The sequence below is a fragment of the Bubalus kerabau genome, chromosome 8, assembly GCF_029407905.1.
Source record: "Bubalus kerabau isolate K-KA32 ecotype Philippines breed swamp buffalo chromosome 8, PCC_UOA_SB_1v2, whole genome shotgun sequence".
In the NCBI taxonomy this organism is placed as follows: Eukaryota; Metazoa; Chordata; class Mammalia; order Artiodactyla; family Bovidae; genus Bubalus; species Bubalus kerabau.
The window spans coordinates 118531390-118548440 of NC_073631.1; the positions used below are offsets into that span (position 1 = coordinate 118531390).

Below are 17051 nucleotides of genomic sequence, written 5' to 3' on the forward strand. Positions count from 1 at the left end.
TGTAGGAATATTGTGTTTACCTCAGATAGCTTTCTTGTTAATCACCCAGTTTTGTGATTTTCTTTTTGGTTATTGTAAATGACGTTTTCTCTTCCATTCTATTTTCTGTTTTTCTTCACTATATTAAAGGCATTTATTTTGTCTGCTTCTTTACTGAATTACTAAATGATTTTTATTGTTTGAATGAATTTTTTCCCTTTATCTTTCAGGCTTTCCAGATAGAGAATTTTGTCACGGGCAAATAGAGATTGTTTTTCCTTTCCATTTTTAGGAGTCTACTTACTTTTTTCCCTGACATGCTGCAGTGGCCATTGCCTCCAAATGGTGTTAACCTGGAGTGGAGTTAGTGGGCATTATCCTTTGTTCTTATCTTAGTGGAATAGTTTCTGGTGTTTGTAAAATAAGTAAGATGCAGGCTTTTGGGCTGCTGTTTGTGTGTATATGTACACCCGTACAAATACATGTTAAGAAAGCTATCCAGATATGTCAAGAAGTATCTGTCATGCTGTGTTTTGGAATGTTAAAGCATGAATGCGTGTTGCATGTTCCACGATTTCTTTATCATAAGTGGGACGTGTGGTTTTCTTTCTTAGTTCACATAGTGGATTTCCTGATGTTGAAGCACTCCTGCATTTCGTAATAATCCCCCTTGATCATGATGCCTCATTTTTTGATATGTAGGTAGAATCTGTTAATACTTTATTTAGGTTTTCCCGTTGGAACTTGGTATGCATTATAGTTTAGTTTTCTGGTGAGTTCTTTGTCAGCGTGTGGGATTGGTGTTACACTGTCTTCATGAAACAAAGGAAGAAGTTTTCTTTCTTATTCTGTGCTCTGGGGCAGTTTAAGTAGTTTTGGGATTATCTGAGGTTTAAGGTCTTGGTAGAATTTCAGTGCTCCTCTTTGTAGTTCTTCTGAAGCTGGTTAGATGCCCCATCTCGAGTCGAATCAATTTTGGTTATGTTGTATTTGTCTAAAAACAATTCTGTTTTATCTAAATTTTTCAAATTTATGTATAGAGTAGTCATGATTTTCAAAAATCTCTGTTTTTATGGTTATGTTTTCCTTTTGTCACTTGAATTTATCTGTCTTGTCTTCATCCTTTTTTCTTCAGGGCTTAGCTAATAATATGGCTGTGTTGTGGATCTTTTTTTTTTTTAAAGGATAAGCTTTGGGGTTCACTTATTCTATTATTTTTCTGTTTTTTTTTTTGATTCATTTATTTTTGCTTTTATTTCCTCTGCTTTCCTTTTCTGCTTTTTGAGTTGGATATTAAATTCATTTTAATTTTCCCTTTGTATTGAAAAGGCATTTGATGCTGTGATAATTTGTCTGTTAAGTCTTTAAGATTTATTTTGGATGTGAGCCATTTTTTAAATTGTTGAATTTGTTACAGTGTTGTGCCTGTTTCTCTTTGTGGTGTTTTGGCTGGGAGGTTTGTAGGATCTTAGCTTCCTGATCAGGCGTGGAACCCACACCCCCTGCATTGGAAGGCAAACTGTTAACACTGGACTGCCAGGAGAGTCCCCAGCTCTGATGTCTTTAACTGTATGTATCCCTCACAGGGATTTGGGTATAGTTCATCGATACTGTTTTCAAGAAATTTCTGTGTTTTTCTTTTGAATTCCCTTCTTAACTCAGTATTTCTATACTAGTGTGTTTGAAAATTTTCAAGTAGAAGGGCCTTTTCAAATTTTGTTTTTGATTCTAATTTAATTACATTATGCTCAGAGTGCTGTTTATATTCTGTTCCTTAGATTTCACTGAGTCTACGATATGGGCAGTTTTGTGAATATTCTCTATGTACTTCAGAAGAGGTATATTCCCTGTTGGTGTGTTCTGAGTTCTGAGTATATCTGTATGAGCTATCTTATTAATGACGTTTTTGAGGCCTTCTGCTTATTTTTGTCCACCTCAGTTCAGTCGCTCAGTCGTGTCTTTGCGACGCCATGGACTGCAGCATGCCAGGCCTCCCTGTCCATCACCAAGTCCCAGAGCCTGCTCAAACTCAAGTCCATTGAGTCGGTGATGCCATCCAACCATCTCATCCTCTGTCGTCCCCTTCTCCTCCCGCCTTCAATCTTTCCCAGAATCAGGGTCCACTTACTCGTCTTTAACTGAGAATGATGTGTTAGATGTTCCTGTCTTTATTGTGTTTCTTATTTCTTCTTGTTCTATGAAAGTTACTGCTGCCTTATTTTTTAATTAATTAAAATTTTGTTTATTTATTTTTGGTTGCGCTGGGTCTTCATTGCTGTGGGGGCTGCTCTCTAGTGGCGGTGCGAGGGCGTCTCACTGCAGTGGCTTCTCTTGTTGCAGAGCACAGGCTCTCAGCACACAGATTTTAGTTGCTCCACAGCTTGTGGAATCTTCCTGGACCAGGTATCGAACCTGTGTCCCCTGCATTGGCAGGCAGGTTCTTATCCACTGCACCACCAGGGAAGCCCTGCCTTATGCAATAGATCAGGTCTGTAGATTTGGCGGGTGATACAGGCGGCTTCCCTCATAGCTCAGTTGGTAATTCATCTGCCTTGCCAATTCAGGAGACCTGGGTTCGATCCCTGGGTCGGGAAGATCCCCTGGAAAAGGAAGTGGCACCCCACTCCAGTCTTCTTGCCTGGAGAATCCCATGGACAGAGGAGCCTGGTGGGCTACAGTCCTTGGGGTCACAAGAGTTGGACACGACTTGGCGACTAAGCCGCCGCCACCACCACCACCCCAGGTGGATTGTTGTTGGAATAGCTTCTGTCTTAACGGTCTTTGGGTCTTTCCTCTTGAGCTGGTCGCTTTCCTCAGAGAGTGCATTTCTGACCCTCTGCCTGTAGGGCTGGGTCTGTGTTCTGAGAGCCGGGTTGGGGGCAGGGAGCACGTCTCAGCTGTCAGGGATTTCTGTGTTCAATCGGGTAATTCTCAGAGTGGTTCCCGGACTCTCCCAGGCCGGTGACCTTGCTTCACGCTCCAAGTCTTGCTTTGCACTCCCAGAGTCAGCCTGTGGGGACTCGGGGGTCGGGGAAGAGCAGCCGCCGCCCTGGTGCGGGGTGGGGGCCACGCTCATCTTGGCCTGTGTTTTGGGCCCTTCAGTCCTGGATCCACAGGGCCCTGTGCAGCCGCCCATCTCGGGGCCTTTCTTCAGGGTCCCGGGGGTGTGGGGCTGGTTCTCAGCTTTGCCCATGGCTGGTTTTCGGACGTTCCCAGGACAGTTAGCGCTGATCCTCAGCTGTCCAGGGCCCAATTCCTGCAGTTGCCACCTCTTCTTTTCTCCCTGTTGTTGAGGTTTCTGCGTCTTAGAAAGAATCATTTTGTTTTGGTTTTAGTGTGGCTTCGGGACAGAGTGAAATTAGATCACGTGTTTAGTCTACCGTTTTACCCTGGAAGTCAAAATTCACTTGATAATGCCCCAAACCCATAAAGAGGCCACAGGTCACGATATTGTATTTACCAGACATGGAGCAAAGGTGGTGCTAGTGGTAAAGAACCCACCTGCTGACGCGGGAGACATAAGAGATGTGGGTTCCATCCCTGGGTCGGAAAGATCCCCTGGAGGAGGGCACAGCAACCCACTGCAGTGTTCTTGCCTGGAGAGTCCCATGGACGGAGGAGCCTGGCGGTTACAGTCCCTGGGGTCACAAAGAGTCGGACACGACTGAAGCGACTTAGCACGTAGAAGTGGACATGTATATTGGGTAATGTAAAATTTACAGACCAAATAGAGAAAAAGAAAAACACAGACTATTGGATTTAGAGAAAATAAATCAATTTGAACTTACATATTTAACTGTGTCCTGTAAACAGAAACTAGCATTTTCTCTATGACAACCTAAGGAATGTTTGAAGAACTTGATTATGATTATATATTAATTTTTGCCGTATACAGTGTGTAGAGTGTGTGTTATCTAGAATACTACATTAAGATCTGGGAACAATTTTAGTTTTATCAAAGTCATGCTCTGAGGCAATGTAGTCTTTTTTTTTTTTTTAAACAGAACATTTTAGGAGTGGGTAGGGCTATTCTGGTTGGGGTTTGAGACTGGACCTCATAAGGGGTCTCACACAAAAGAACCTGCGTCCTGGATGTAGTTTTAAAAACGCTGTTTTAAGATGTGACATCTCCGCTTTCAAACATAAATTGGTTGAGCTGACACTGTCAGCTTCTGCTCTAGACACAGGGCTGTAGGAGGGAGGTATGTAAGTGCGTCGAGATGACACTAGTCAGATCAGCCCTCCTCACCGCAGGCAGTTACTGCTGTGCGCAGAGGGGCCTTTAACATGGGGAGCGGAAGAAGCTTCGCACAAGGACCTTTTAAAATGTTCAAGATGAATAAGGATGTGTTGTGTTTGCAGACAGAGAACATTGGGATACACGTGTCTCTTTCAATTCAGGGACCTTTTAAAATGTTCAAGATGAATAAGTTCGTGTTGTGTTTGCAGACAGAGACGTTGGAGGCTACACGAGAATAGAGTGGAAGGCGAAATGGGTGGGTGGGTGTGGGAGTGGGAGCGAGACTTCTCAAGGTGCCTTGTGAGCGGGTTTGGAAGTTTGAAGTGCAAGAACGTGCTGGGTTAGTAGGCAGACTTGTCACTCTTGGGCCTGCCTTATGCAGCCCTTGATTCTGTTTCTGTAACTTCGGTCTGTTTTGGCTTCCGAATGAGAAGAGGCTTCGGGTCCGGGATGCTCAAAGGTGGCACTGTGTTTGGGAAGACTGCTGTCTGTAAGCAGGGTTTCTGTGTTTTGAGAATGATGCTTGGCTGCGCCATGCTAGCTGTCGTTTGGGAAGATAGTTTTCAGATAAACATTAAACAAAGCCTTTTAATGTGAAAGTTGTCAATCTTAATTCTTCATGTACACATGCCTGGGAAAATCTTGACTGCTATATCTCTTCATATATAGGTATATTGGATGTTCACAGAACTGGAAGGGAAATTAGTGTAGGGAGAGACTTTCAAAGTAGAAACTGCAAAGGAAATTGTTCAGGAAAATAATTGATAGATTTGATCATCTAAATTGTTTAAACGATTATCCTTCAGAAAATGTATAATTGCAGGTAAACCACAAATTCAGAAAAATCAGTAATATATGTGAGCAAACGTTATATCCTCAGTGTGTAAAGTGAAGTCGCTCAGTTGTGTCCGACTTTTTGTGACCCTTTGACCTATAACCCACCAGGCACCTCTGTCCATGGGATTCTCCAGGCAAGAATACTGGAGTGGGTTGCCTTTCCCTTTCTCCAGGGGATCTTCCCACCCAGGGATCGAACCCAGGTCTTCCACGTTGCAGGCAGACGCTTTACCATCTGAGCCACCAGGGAGCCCTCAGTGTGTGAAAGTTTACACAAATTGATGATGCCAAAAGTCCAGTGGAAAAAAGATCTACGGGCAGTTCATGGAAGAAATACAGTTGGTGACTATATATCAGATAATTCAGCAGTTGAATGAAGTTATTGACTATGAGATCCTTTTACTTTTTGGATTAGGAGATATTTTCTAGAAACAGTGAGTCATATTTAGCATTGAGGTAGGGATTGATATTGGGCTTCCCTGGTGGCTCAGTGGTAAAGAATCCACCTGCAATGCAGGAGATGCTGGTTCAATCTCTGAGTCAGGATGATCCATGGAGAAGGGAATGGCTACCCGCTCCAGTATTCCTGCCTGGGAAATCCCATGGACAGAGAGCCTGGTGGGCTACAGTGGAGTCACGAGGAGTCAGACATGACTGAGCAACTAAACGGCAACAACAGAGGCGTTGTTACTACCTTGTCCTGATGAAGAAATGGAAGCTGGAGGGATTCCTTTACTTCCTGAAGTCCCAGAGCTAGGGCTGCACTTTGAACCCGGCACTGCGGGCCCTGTTTAACTCCCTGCAGTGTGAATACGTGCTGTCTTGCAGCTGTTTTCACTATGAACCTTCCCCCTAAGAACTGCTTTTGCTGCATCCCATAGATTGTGTGTGATTGTGTTTTCCTTGTCATTTGTCTCAAGGTATTTTTTAATTTCCTCTTCGATTTCTCTGTTGACTGATTCGTTTTTTGGGTCAACTATTTTCAAAGTATACTTATATATGACCAGTTACACGTCTGCTTCATTTTTTGATGATTGTGTAGCATTTTATTGAACGATTGCAATCTGTTTAATTTATCCTCTATTGATGGCATTTCGTGTTTCCAGTTTTTGTTTTCCTGTTATACTGCTGTAGAGGACATTTTTTGTGCATTTCTTTTTATACATGTAAAATGATTCAGTGGGGTGAATTCCTAGAAATGTGCTATTTGGACAGTGGGGTATATGCATTTAAAACTATTTGGATAAAATGGTGTATGCATTTACAGTATTGAAAAATAAGATGAAACTTCTCCTTATAATGAGACTTCAACTTTTTAATTGTAAAGTTATGTGTAATTTTCAGTGTAAAATGTACTACCACCTTTTTCAATATTGGCCCAGATTTTGAATGGTTGCGCGTTGAGTTTGTAGGTGAGTGTGGTGGTGCTCTGTGCCGCTGCTTCCACGCCCGGTGGCGCTTCCTGTCTGAGCGGGGCGTGCCTCTGTCTCAGTGTGTATGGAGTGTTCCTCCCATCATATGTCTCATTCTCAGGGGTAATTATTCTGTGTCGCTGTTCTGAATAGCATCTTTCCATCCAGTGTGGATTCTTACTTGTTACTGGTAGGAAATTTGCTGATTCTTGTCTCTTTTTTGGTTAGGACGTGAGCACGAGGGTGGGGAGCTCGCATTTTATAAAAATTCAGAGATGACTGCATGTGATATATACTTGAGTCAGCGATTCCTGCACTGGTTGGTCTTCAGAACTGTGGCTGACGGTGGTGGGGAGGAAGGAAGGGGATGTTTAAAATACAAAAATCCAGGTGACTTCTCTGTGACTCTGGGACAGGCCCTGGGAATCTGCATTTTTCAGAAGCTTCCCAGGTGATCCGGTCAGTCAGGGTTGGTGCTTTCTTTCCAGATGCCTTCCCAGATAATCTGAAACTCACCTGCCAGATAATGTAGGCCATGCTACTGTGAGGAGCACAACCTGAAATCATGTTTCTGACAGGTGACCTTTTTTTTAAAAACCTAATTCTCATCATTTATTTGGAGAAGGCAATGGCACCCCACTCCAGTACTCTTACCTGGAAAATCCCATGGACGGAGGAGCCTGGTGGGCTGCAGGCCATGGGGTCCCTAAGAGTCGGACTCGACTGAGCGACTTCACTTTCACTTTTCACTTTCATGCATTGGAGAAGGAAATGGCAACCCACTCCAGTGTTCTTGCCTGGAGAATCCCAGGGACGGGGGAGCCTGGTGGGCTGCCGTCTATGGGGTCGCACAGAGTCGGACACGACTGTGAAGCGACTTAGCAGCAGCAGCAGCATCATTTATTGTATGGTTTTTAAAAAATTTATTTATTTTTACATGACATTTTTCTTTTTTAAAATTGAAATATAGGGCTTCTCAGGTGAAGCTAGTGGTAAAGAACCTGCCTGCCGATGCAGGAGATGCGAGAGTCTTGGGGTTCGATCCCTGGGTCAGGAAGATCCTCTGGAGAAGGAAATGGCAACCCGCTGCAGTATTCCTGCCTAGAGAATCCCATGGGCAGAGGAGCCTGGGGGGCTACAGTCCACGGGGTCGCAAAGAGTTGGACACGACTGAGCACGTGGAAAATAGTTGATTTACCATGTTGTGTTAGTTTCTGGTATACAGCAAAGTCATTCGGTTACACATGTGCGGTTTTTCAGATTCTTTTCTCTTGTAGATTATTACAAGATGCTGAGTATAGTTCCCTATGCTCCACAGCAGGACCTTGTTGTTATTGTTTTGTGTATAGTCGTGTGTATCTGCGAATCCCAAGCTCCTGATTTGTCCTCCTGCCCCTCGCCCCTTTGATTGTCGTGTGTTTTCCGTGTCTGCGTCTAACGGGTGAGCATTTTGGGGAGCGTTCGGAGCACTAGGACCGTGCTTCCCTCCCCTCCCCTCTCCGTATCCTCACATGTGCCTACTATGTGGTTTCTGGCTAGCAGGCTGGTTGGAATGTATCTTTGCATAAATGGTGTCTAGAACACCTTCCATATTTTAAGAGCTGTGTTTTGCTCGATGATTTTTGTAAAGCTGAGCTGTTGTCAGATCACCTCTAATGGGGTGTGCCAGTCCTTCTAGAGAGAACTGTAGGAGGACCACTTGTTAGTTACATGTACAGACGTTCTATTTAATAGGGTCTCATTGAGGTTCCATATGGACCTGCATTGATGAAGATTTTGTTGAAATTTAAAATTTGAATGTCTCTTAAAAAATCTTGAAAGATGTTCCTTACATTGTGAGTATTCAAAGTAAGAAAACCTCAACTGTGCTTGATGCTGTGTCAAAATTAGCACAGGAGAGTTTATAAAGACGTTGAATTACCATAAAGGGATCTGAGTAATTTGTGCTCTTGCCAGTGTTTTTTTTTAAAAAAGGTTTTGTTTTGCCAGGAATGTGAGGAGGGAAGGCCTCATAGTGGTGAGTACCTACACCTGTTAATGGTCTCTTCGTGTTGGTTGTGGAGATCATCGTTTGCAGCATGTTACTGCCGCCCGGTACCCTTGTGCCTCTGTGACAGAGGCCTCCTGTGAGGGCCGTGCCATCTCAGCGCGGTGACTTCAGAACCCGAGCACCCTGGCAACTGTTGCCGGGCGGCGTGCGGTGGCGGTGAAAGGTTGTTGTTGAATCACGCGAATACACCGGGATTCTTGGCCCCCGGAGGAGAAGAATTCAATCCGGGGCCAGAGACGAGGCTTGATCGCTCAGAGCTTTTGTGTAATAAAGTTTTATTAAAGTATAAAGGAGATAGAGAAAGCTTCTGACATAGGCATCAGAAGGGGGCAGAAAGAGCACCCCCCTGCTAGTCTTCAGCTGGATGTTATATAGTCACTAGCAGTCTTAATGAAAGAAAGGAATGTCTTATAATTCAGAATAGCACCAGGCCCCTCGCCCATAAGATGCATTTTGGGATAATCTTGGCACCAAATGGTTTATCTTGGGCCATAAAATAATTAACTTGAATCTTAAAGAAGGGCAGACCACCATACAAATAGTTTCATTTACATAGATTAGGGGAACAATATCTGAGTATAACATACTGGTTTGTCAAGTAGGTTTTGGGCCAAGAGGCGGAACGACTTGGAGACAGAGTTTGGGGTAAAGGCATAGTACATTAGCATAGCTTAAGACAAACATTTCCATAAGAAAAAGGCATTGGTTATCTCTAGGCTCAAGAATAGCTAACTTCAGGCGAAACCAGGTGTCATTATGGCAACACAGTATTTTAAGAGAAACCTCTCTTTAAATTTGTATAGAGAAGGAAAAAAACATTGCTAGTTTGTTTCCTCCTGCCGCTTAAGAGAGAGAAAAATGTCTGACACTTGCAGGCTATTTTCTCCATTTGGAGACCCCTGGCCTTCCTGCCTGTTACCCTCTAAGCGGCATCATCTGCAGAGGGTGGAATGTTAGAGCCGTGGGCCCCAGAAGGGCTGTGTCCATTTGTCCAGCCCGACCTTTGGCCACGGTGGGCCGAGGTTCATGATTTCAGGACACGCAGCTTGGAGATGGGATGAGACACGGCTGTTGAGGGACACCTGGCATCTGTCGTGTCACCGTTGGTGCATTTTATCTCCTCCACCTCACGCGTGAGTGTGTCTGTGCTGTTCAGAGTGGGCACAGCAGAAAGACTGAGCCGTGCCGTTTGGGACACATGAACGTAACGGCTTTGGAAACATTTTTTTTTTTAATTTAAATTAGGAAGTATTTTAGTCCATCCTAAAGGAAATCAATCCTGAATATTCATTGGAAGGACTGATGCTGAAGCAGAAACTCCAATACTTTGGCCACCTGATGCAAAGAACTGACTCATTTGAAAACACTCTGATCCTGGGAAAGATTGAAGGTGGGAGGAGAAGGGGACAATAGAGGATGAGATGGTTGGATGGCATCACCGACTCGATGGACATGAATTTGAGTAAACTCCGGGAGTTGGTGATGGACAGGGAGGCCTGGCGTGCTGCAGTCCATGGGGTCGCAAAGAGTCGGACACGACTGAGCGACTGAACTGAACTGAATCACACATAAAGATAGTAGTAGGCAGATGAAAAATACAGAGAGCACCGCTGCCATGCTTGTTCTCTTTCTGATTACACTTTGAATGCATTAGCTCGCCACCCCTAGGAAGTGGGCTGTGTTATGACCCTGCTTTTACAGATGGAGAAACTGAGGCACAGAGAGACCTGTTGGGCAAAGGAGAGAGCTGGGGTTTGAGCTCTGGCAGTCTGGTTCCAGAGCGCATGGCCTCAACCTGTGCAGTACACTCTGTTGCCTTTCAGAAATATAAAAAGTAATATAACAGACATGAGTGATACTTAGCACCTAATTTTAATAAATGTTAGAATTTTTATGTACAGCTGACCCTTGGACAACACTGCGGTTAGGGGCACCGACCCCAGCACAGTTGTAAATTTACATGTAACTTTTGACTCTCCCAAATCTTAACTACTACTAATAGTCTTCCGTTGACCAGAAGCCTTCAGTTCAGTTCAGTCCAGTCATGTCTGACTCTCTGTGACCCCATGGACTGCAGCGTGCCAGGCTTCCCTGTCCATCGCCAGCTCCTGGAGTTTGCTCAAACTCATGTCTGTCAAGTCGGTGATGCCATCCAACCATCTCATCCTCTGTTGCCCCCTTCTCCTCCCACCTTCAATCTTTCCCAGCATCAGGGTCTTTTCCAGTGAGTCAGTTCTTCACATCAGGTGGCCAAAGTATTGAAGTTTCAGCTTCAGTCCTTCCAATGAATTTTCAAGATGGATTTCCTTTATGATGGACTGGTTGGATCTCCTTCCTGCCCAAGGGACTCTCAAGAGTCTTCTCCAGCACCACAATTGGAAAGCATTGATTCTTTGGCGCTCAGCTTGCTTTATAGTCAGTCGTGTACTGTATTTATCAATACTGCTAAGTTTACATCATCTGTACGTAAGATGAGTCACCTGTCAGTCCCTACATCAATATTATATTACATAAAACAGTAGACATCAAAAATGAGAAGGTAATGAAATGTAAAGAAATTCAGATCTATTTACAGTGCACTTCATGCGTTGATAACAGGGAGGCAGCGAGTGATGGGAGCAGGTGTACCTGCTGTTACAGTTTCTTGGTAGCCCCGCCTCTACACGGGGAATGAATGGTTACAGAGTTCTTATGGCAGACAGTATTACAGCCCTGTTCCTGTAGAGTTGGAAACACCGTTGCATTTTAACCACCACCACTGGCCTGTAGTGGTAGCCGATCTGCAGGGTCTCCAGTTGCTGGGGGTGGAGGGGCAGTCATGCTGTACAATAATGTGACTCCTTGAAAGTAACGCAACGAGTAAGAAAACTAACACATTATTAAGTTTATATTAAATTTCAGTCATCTTACGCTTGTGTAAGGATAGGCTCTCCACTTGAATGCAGGTCTTGCACACGATCTTCTGGGTATATTTATTGAAAATAAATCCACCTGTAAGTGGACCTGCCCAGTTCAAACCTGTGTTTATGAGAGTCAGCTGTATTTGTTTCAAGGTTGGTTTGTTTCTGAAATGACCCTGTTACACACACACAAGTGTAAAGGAGAGATTAAACAGTCTCTGTCTTCTTTGTGTTCATTAAAACAATGTCTAAAGTATTAGGCAAAGTCTTTACTCTTCTTTGCATATAAGTTAAACAGAGTGACAATATACGGCCTTGACATACTCCTTTCCCAATTTGGAACCAGTCTGTTGTTCCATGCCTGGTTCTAACTGTTGCTTCTTGACCTGCAGACAGATTTCTCAGGAGGCAGGGAAGGTGGTCTGATATTCCCGTCTCTTTAAGAATTTCCCACAGTTTGTTGTGATCCACATAGTCAAAGATGTTAGCGTAGTCTGTAAAGCAGAAGTAGATGTTTTTCTGTAATTCTCTTGCTTTTTCTATGATCCAACAGATGTTGGCAATTAGATCTCTGGTTCCTCTGCCTTTTCTAAATCCAGCTTCCACATCTGGAAGTTCTCGGTTCATGTACTGTTGAAGCCTTGCTTGGAGAATTTTGAGCACTTCTTTGCTAGTGTGTGAGATGAGTGCAGCTGTGTGGTAGTTTGAACATTCTTTGGGACTGGAATGAAAACTAACCTTTTTCAATCCCGTGGCCACTGCTGAGTTTTTCAAATTTACTGGCATACTGAGTGCAGCACTTTCATAGCATCATCTTTTATGGTTTGAAATAGCTCAACTGGAATTCGGTCACGTCCACTAGCTTTGTTTGCCGTGATGCTTCCTAAGGCCCACTTGACTTCGAATTCCAGGATGTCTGGCTCTAGGCGAGTGATCACACTATCATGGTTATCTGGGTCATGAAGATCTTTTCTGTATATTTCTTCTGTGTATTCTTGCCACCTCTTCTTAATATCTTCTGCTTCTGTTAGGTCCATAGTGTTTCTGTCCTTTATTGAGCCCATCTTTGCATGAAATGTTCCCTTGGTATCTAATTTTCTTGAAGAGATCTCTAGACTTTCCATTCTATTGTTTTCCTCTATTTCTTTGCATTAATCACTGAGGAAGGCTTTCTTATCTCTCCTTGCTATTCTTTGGAACTCTGCATTAAAATAGGTATGTCTTTCCTTTTCTCCTTTGCCTTTCGCTTCTCTTCTTTTCTCAGCTATTTGTAAGGCCTCCTCAGACAGCCATTTTGCTTTTTGGCTTTTCTTTTTCTTGGGGATGGTTTTGATCACTGCCTCCTGTACAGTGTTATGCACCTCTGTCCATAGTTTTTCAGGCACTCTGTCTATCGGATCTAATCCCTTGAATCTATTTGTCACTTCTACTGTATAATTGTAAGGGATTTGATTTCAGTCATACCTGAATGGCCTAGTGGTCTTCCCTACTTTCTTCAATTTAAGTCTGAATTTGGCAATAAGGAGTTCATGATCTGAGCCCCAGTCACCTCCCGGTCTTGTTTTTGCTGACTGTACAGAGCTTCTCCATCTTTGGTTGCAAAGAATAAAATGAGTCTGATTTCGATATTGACTATCTGGTGATGTCCATATGTAGAGTTGTCTCTTGTGTTGTTGGAAGAGGGTGTTTGCTATGACCAGTGTATTTTCTTGGCAAAACTCTGTTAGCCTTTGCCCTGCTTAATATTGTACTCCAAGGCCAAATTTGCCTGTTACTCCAGGTTATCTCTTATCTACCATCATGTATGGATGTGAGAGTTGGACCATAAAGAAAACTGATTGCTGAAGAATTGATGCTTTTGAACTGTGGTGTTGGAGAAGACTCTTGAGAGTCCCTTGGACTGCAAGGGGATCCAACCAGTCCATTCTATAGGAAATCAGTCCTGAATATTCATTGGAAGGACTGATGCTGAAGCTGAAACTCCAATACTTTGGCCACCTGATGTCAAGAGTTGACTCATTGGAAAAGACCCTGATGCTGGGGAAGATTGAAGGTGGGAGGAGAAGGGGACGACAGAGGAGGAGCTGATTGGATGGCATCCCCAACTCCATGGACATGAGTTTGAACAAGCTCCGGGAGTTGGTGATGGACAGGGAGGCCTGGTGTGCTGCAGTCCATGGGGTTGCAAAGGGTTGGACATGACTGAGCGACTGCACTGAACTTGGTCTTCTCTGGTTCCATCAGGATGTTTTTCTGACTGTCAGCACCACCCCCCGCCCTGCCATGTCAAATGCTGGTTCCTTCCGCAGCAGTTCGACAGTGACCGCCTCTTCTTACGCCCCGTGAGAAGGCATTCAGCAGATGTTTATGGAGTGTCTGCTACTTGTCAGGGCTATACCAGGGGTGGGAGACAGTCTGGAAAAAGGATCCTGTCCTGGTCATCCTGAAACTCACACTCTAATCCATGTGGGAAGGCAGACTTATTTATGTACAAGGTGTGTAATTTTGGGAAGGCCTGGGGGCAGTGGGCCATGTGACCTGTTAAAAGCACAGACTTGGGTGTAGTGATTTCAGTGATTCCCGGCCTGCTTGTTAGCTTCTTGAGGCTTCTTTAGCCTTGGGTCAATCATTCAGTTTATTTATATTTGTTAGTTGGAATATACTTCTAGAAAAATGGTTCGATTGAGGATGGCCTGGGATTTTTGAAGCTCAGTATATATTGCTTTCCTTTTAGTAAGTCCCTGCCCCCTGGGTTGGCTCTTGACGTCCCTTGTGGGTCTGGCAAGCCCTGGAGTGGAGGTCTTGCGTGCCCACTTGTTGTGTGTCCTGAGTAGAACCTGGGAGTGCCCTCAGATGGGTCTTGCCTTTTAGGAACTGACCTGATGGGTCTCAGGGCCAGGCTTGCCCCACCTCCTAATGATACCAGGACCCTAGATCCTTGGAGACTGAGCAGTCAGGCATGATTTAAGTGGGGTTGACTTGCTTTTTTTTTTTGTTTTTTTTCTTCATAAACTTTGTTCATTTACTGTATGCTCAAAAAAAGTAAAATTAGCAGATGGCTAATGTATATTTAAAAATCATAAAATTAATTTATTAAGATGTGGAATGATTTAATCACATAGAAAATTTAGGACTTCCCTGGTGGGATAGTGGATGGGAATCTGCCTGCCAATGCAGAGGACACATGTTTGATCCCTGTTCCGGGAAGATCCCACATGCTGCAGGGCAGCTAAGCGTGTGAGCTGCAACTGCTGAAGCCTGTGCTCTGCAGCAAGAGAAGCCACTGCAGCAGAAGCCCGTGCGCTGTCACAGAGGGTCGCCTCTGCTTACTTCAAGGAGAGAGGGCCCTCCCGTAGCACCAAAGACCCAGCACAGCCCAAAACAACCAGTTAACTAAATGCATACCTCCCTGGCGGCTCGGACCGTCAAGAATCTGTCTGCAATGCAGGAGACTCAGGTTCGGTCCCTGGGTCAGGAAGATCCCCTGGAGGAGGGGATGGCCACCCACTCCAATATTCTTGCCTGGAGAATCCCATGGACAGAGGAGCCTGGTGGGCTATGCAGTCCATGGGGTTGCACAGAGTCAGACATGACTGAGTGACTGACACTTTTCAAGTAAATAAATGAATAAAAGTACATTTAAAAAATTGGGTATCAAGCATCTTGAACTAATTCATAAAATAAGACGAATTAATAAAATGACTTTCAGCGCGGCTAGGAAGTGTTTCTGTTCATTGTAAGCGTTACTGCAGAATGAAGCCTCCTTTCCGGGCCTGACCCCTCGGGACTGCGGGCCTGCTGAGAAGGGGGCGCTCAGGAGTGTTTCCAGGGTTGCATTTCCAGCAGATGGTTCCGAGTGGTGGTCCCCCTCCCCACTTTGTTTTTTTCCTTTTTTTTTAATATATTTAGGAGATTAGCAAGTGCTTTTGGAACAGATAGTAGTATTTTGGCATTCATTTTCGTTAAGACTTTTGGAATCCATCATACAGAGCATCTTGACAGAAAGTGGGCTTGCTCTGCAACGAGATGATAAAGAGACGCTTCTGTCAGATATTCTCAGGAGGTGGCAGTAGCTTTTCTAGACATATGCCATGACATTTTAAGAAAATTATATAATTTCCTGAGCCCCCTAAAAGTTCACAAAGTTTGCGAAGTAAGTACACTTTGCTGAGAGGCAGCTCTAGAATTAGAGCCCGTGTGTTGAGATGTGGGCTCTCTCTCCCGTTCACTGGCTGTTTGGCTTTGGGCAGCTCAGTTAACTTCCCAGTGCCTCGAGTTTTCTTACCGGCCAAACGGGGACAATATTTACTTCCTTTGTAGGATTCCTGTAAAGGTTAAAAGAGTATGAAAGCACCTTAAAAATCATTAGGGATACACAGATGTAATGTATGTATGAATGTATGTGTGCAACAGTTTTTCCAGTAGAGACAAGCATGTTTTTAACCTTTTTGTTAACTGCTTGCTGATCTGAACTTAGTGTTTGATTCTTAGTCACCACAAGGTTTTTATTTTTAATTTCATGGGGGTATTTTGAGTCTTGATATTTTAGGACTTGGAGAGCTCGTAATAAAAGACGTTAATGGAACACAGAGGAGAGTATTATTGTCTAAACCTGTGTTGATGACTTTGTGCTTTTAGGTATACCAAGCTTGGCTACGCAGGCAACACAGAGCCACAGTTCATTATCCCTTCATGTAAGTAAAGCTCCGCCCTTGGTTTATAAAGGGTTGTGTTTCTCATAACTGTTCTAAGCATTCTGATTCTGGTTTTCAAGGTATGTTAATTTATTTGCCATCTCCTTTTAGAAGATTGTTCTGGTTCCTGGGGAGTTACTCATCTCGCTGCCGAGAGTTGCTATTGGCTACGGCTGTCACCTAATTCTCATGCCACCCACCCACCCTCAACATACACCCCAGTCCTCTGATTTTCTTGTGATACAGTCCTTTGTCACAGTCAGTGGCGTTTCAGCTTGGGTGGGCTTCCCTGGTGGCTCAGACAGTAAAGAGCCTGCCTGCAGTGCGGGAGACCCAGGTTCAATCCCTGGGTCAGGAAGATCCCCTGGAGAAGGGAGTGGCCACCCACTCCAGTATTCTTGCCTGGAGAATCCCATGGATGGAGGAGCCTAGTGGGCTACACAGTCCATAGGGTTGCAAAGAGTCTGTCATGCCTGAGTGACTTCACTTTCTTTTCACTTTTCAGCTTGGGTGGTTGCCTCCTAAATGTAGCCCTTACGACCTTGTTGCCCTCATTTGGCCTGTGTTACTTCCTGAGACAGCCTGTCTCCAAATGAGTCACACAGTTCGTTCAGGCATACATGTCTGAGCTGCTTGCAAGAGGTGTGCCTGTTGCTTAAGGTTAATTTGTAATTTTAAGTAAGTATAGTTTTATTAATTTAGCACTTTGGTGGATTATCTGTTGTGTTACACTGTTCCCTTTATTGAAGGACTTTTTTTTTTTAAAACTGAGAGGCCCAGTGACTGTTGTACTGTGTTCGGAAGTGTCCTGTTCTGTTTTAGTCAATCGAGCATGCTAGGGGAAGAAACGCCCTCCCTTTTGGCCGGCGTGCCCCTGCCCACTCTTTATGCACAGCTGTTGTCTCCAGGGCAGAATTCTTCTCTGAAACTGTGTAACTG

At 44.2% G+C, this 17051-nt stretch overlaps 2 protein-coding genes across 4 annotated transcripts in view; one reads left to right on the plus strand and one right to left on the minus strand.

Moving 5' to 3' along the window:
- Positions 1 to 17051, minus strand: part of XRCC2 (X-ray repair cross complementing 2) — a 120079-nt gene that overhangs the window by 86520 nt on the left and 16508 nt on the right. The window lies entirely within an intron of this gene.
- Positions 1 to 17051, plus strand: part of ACTR3B (actin related protein 3B) — a 73320-nt gene that overhangs the window by 6533 nt on the left and 49736 nt on the right. For 2 of the 3 annotated variants that reach the window (XM_055591341.1, XM_055591342.1), the window contains one exon: positions 16057 to 16112. The exons of the other annotated variant lie outside the window; for it this stretch is intronic. In XM_055591341.1, coding sequence (XP_055447316.1) covers positions 16057 to 16112 — 56 coding nt within the window. Of the gene's footprint in view, positions 1 to 16056; positions 16113 to 17051 lie in introns of those variants that run through there. 3 annotated transcript variants of the gene reach the window in all.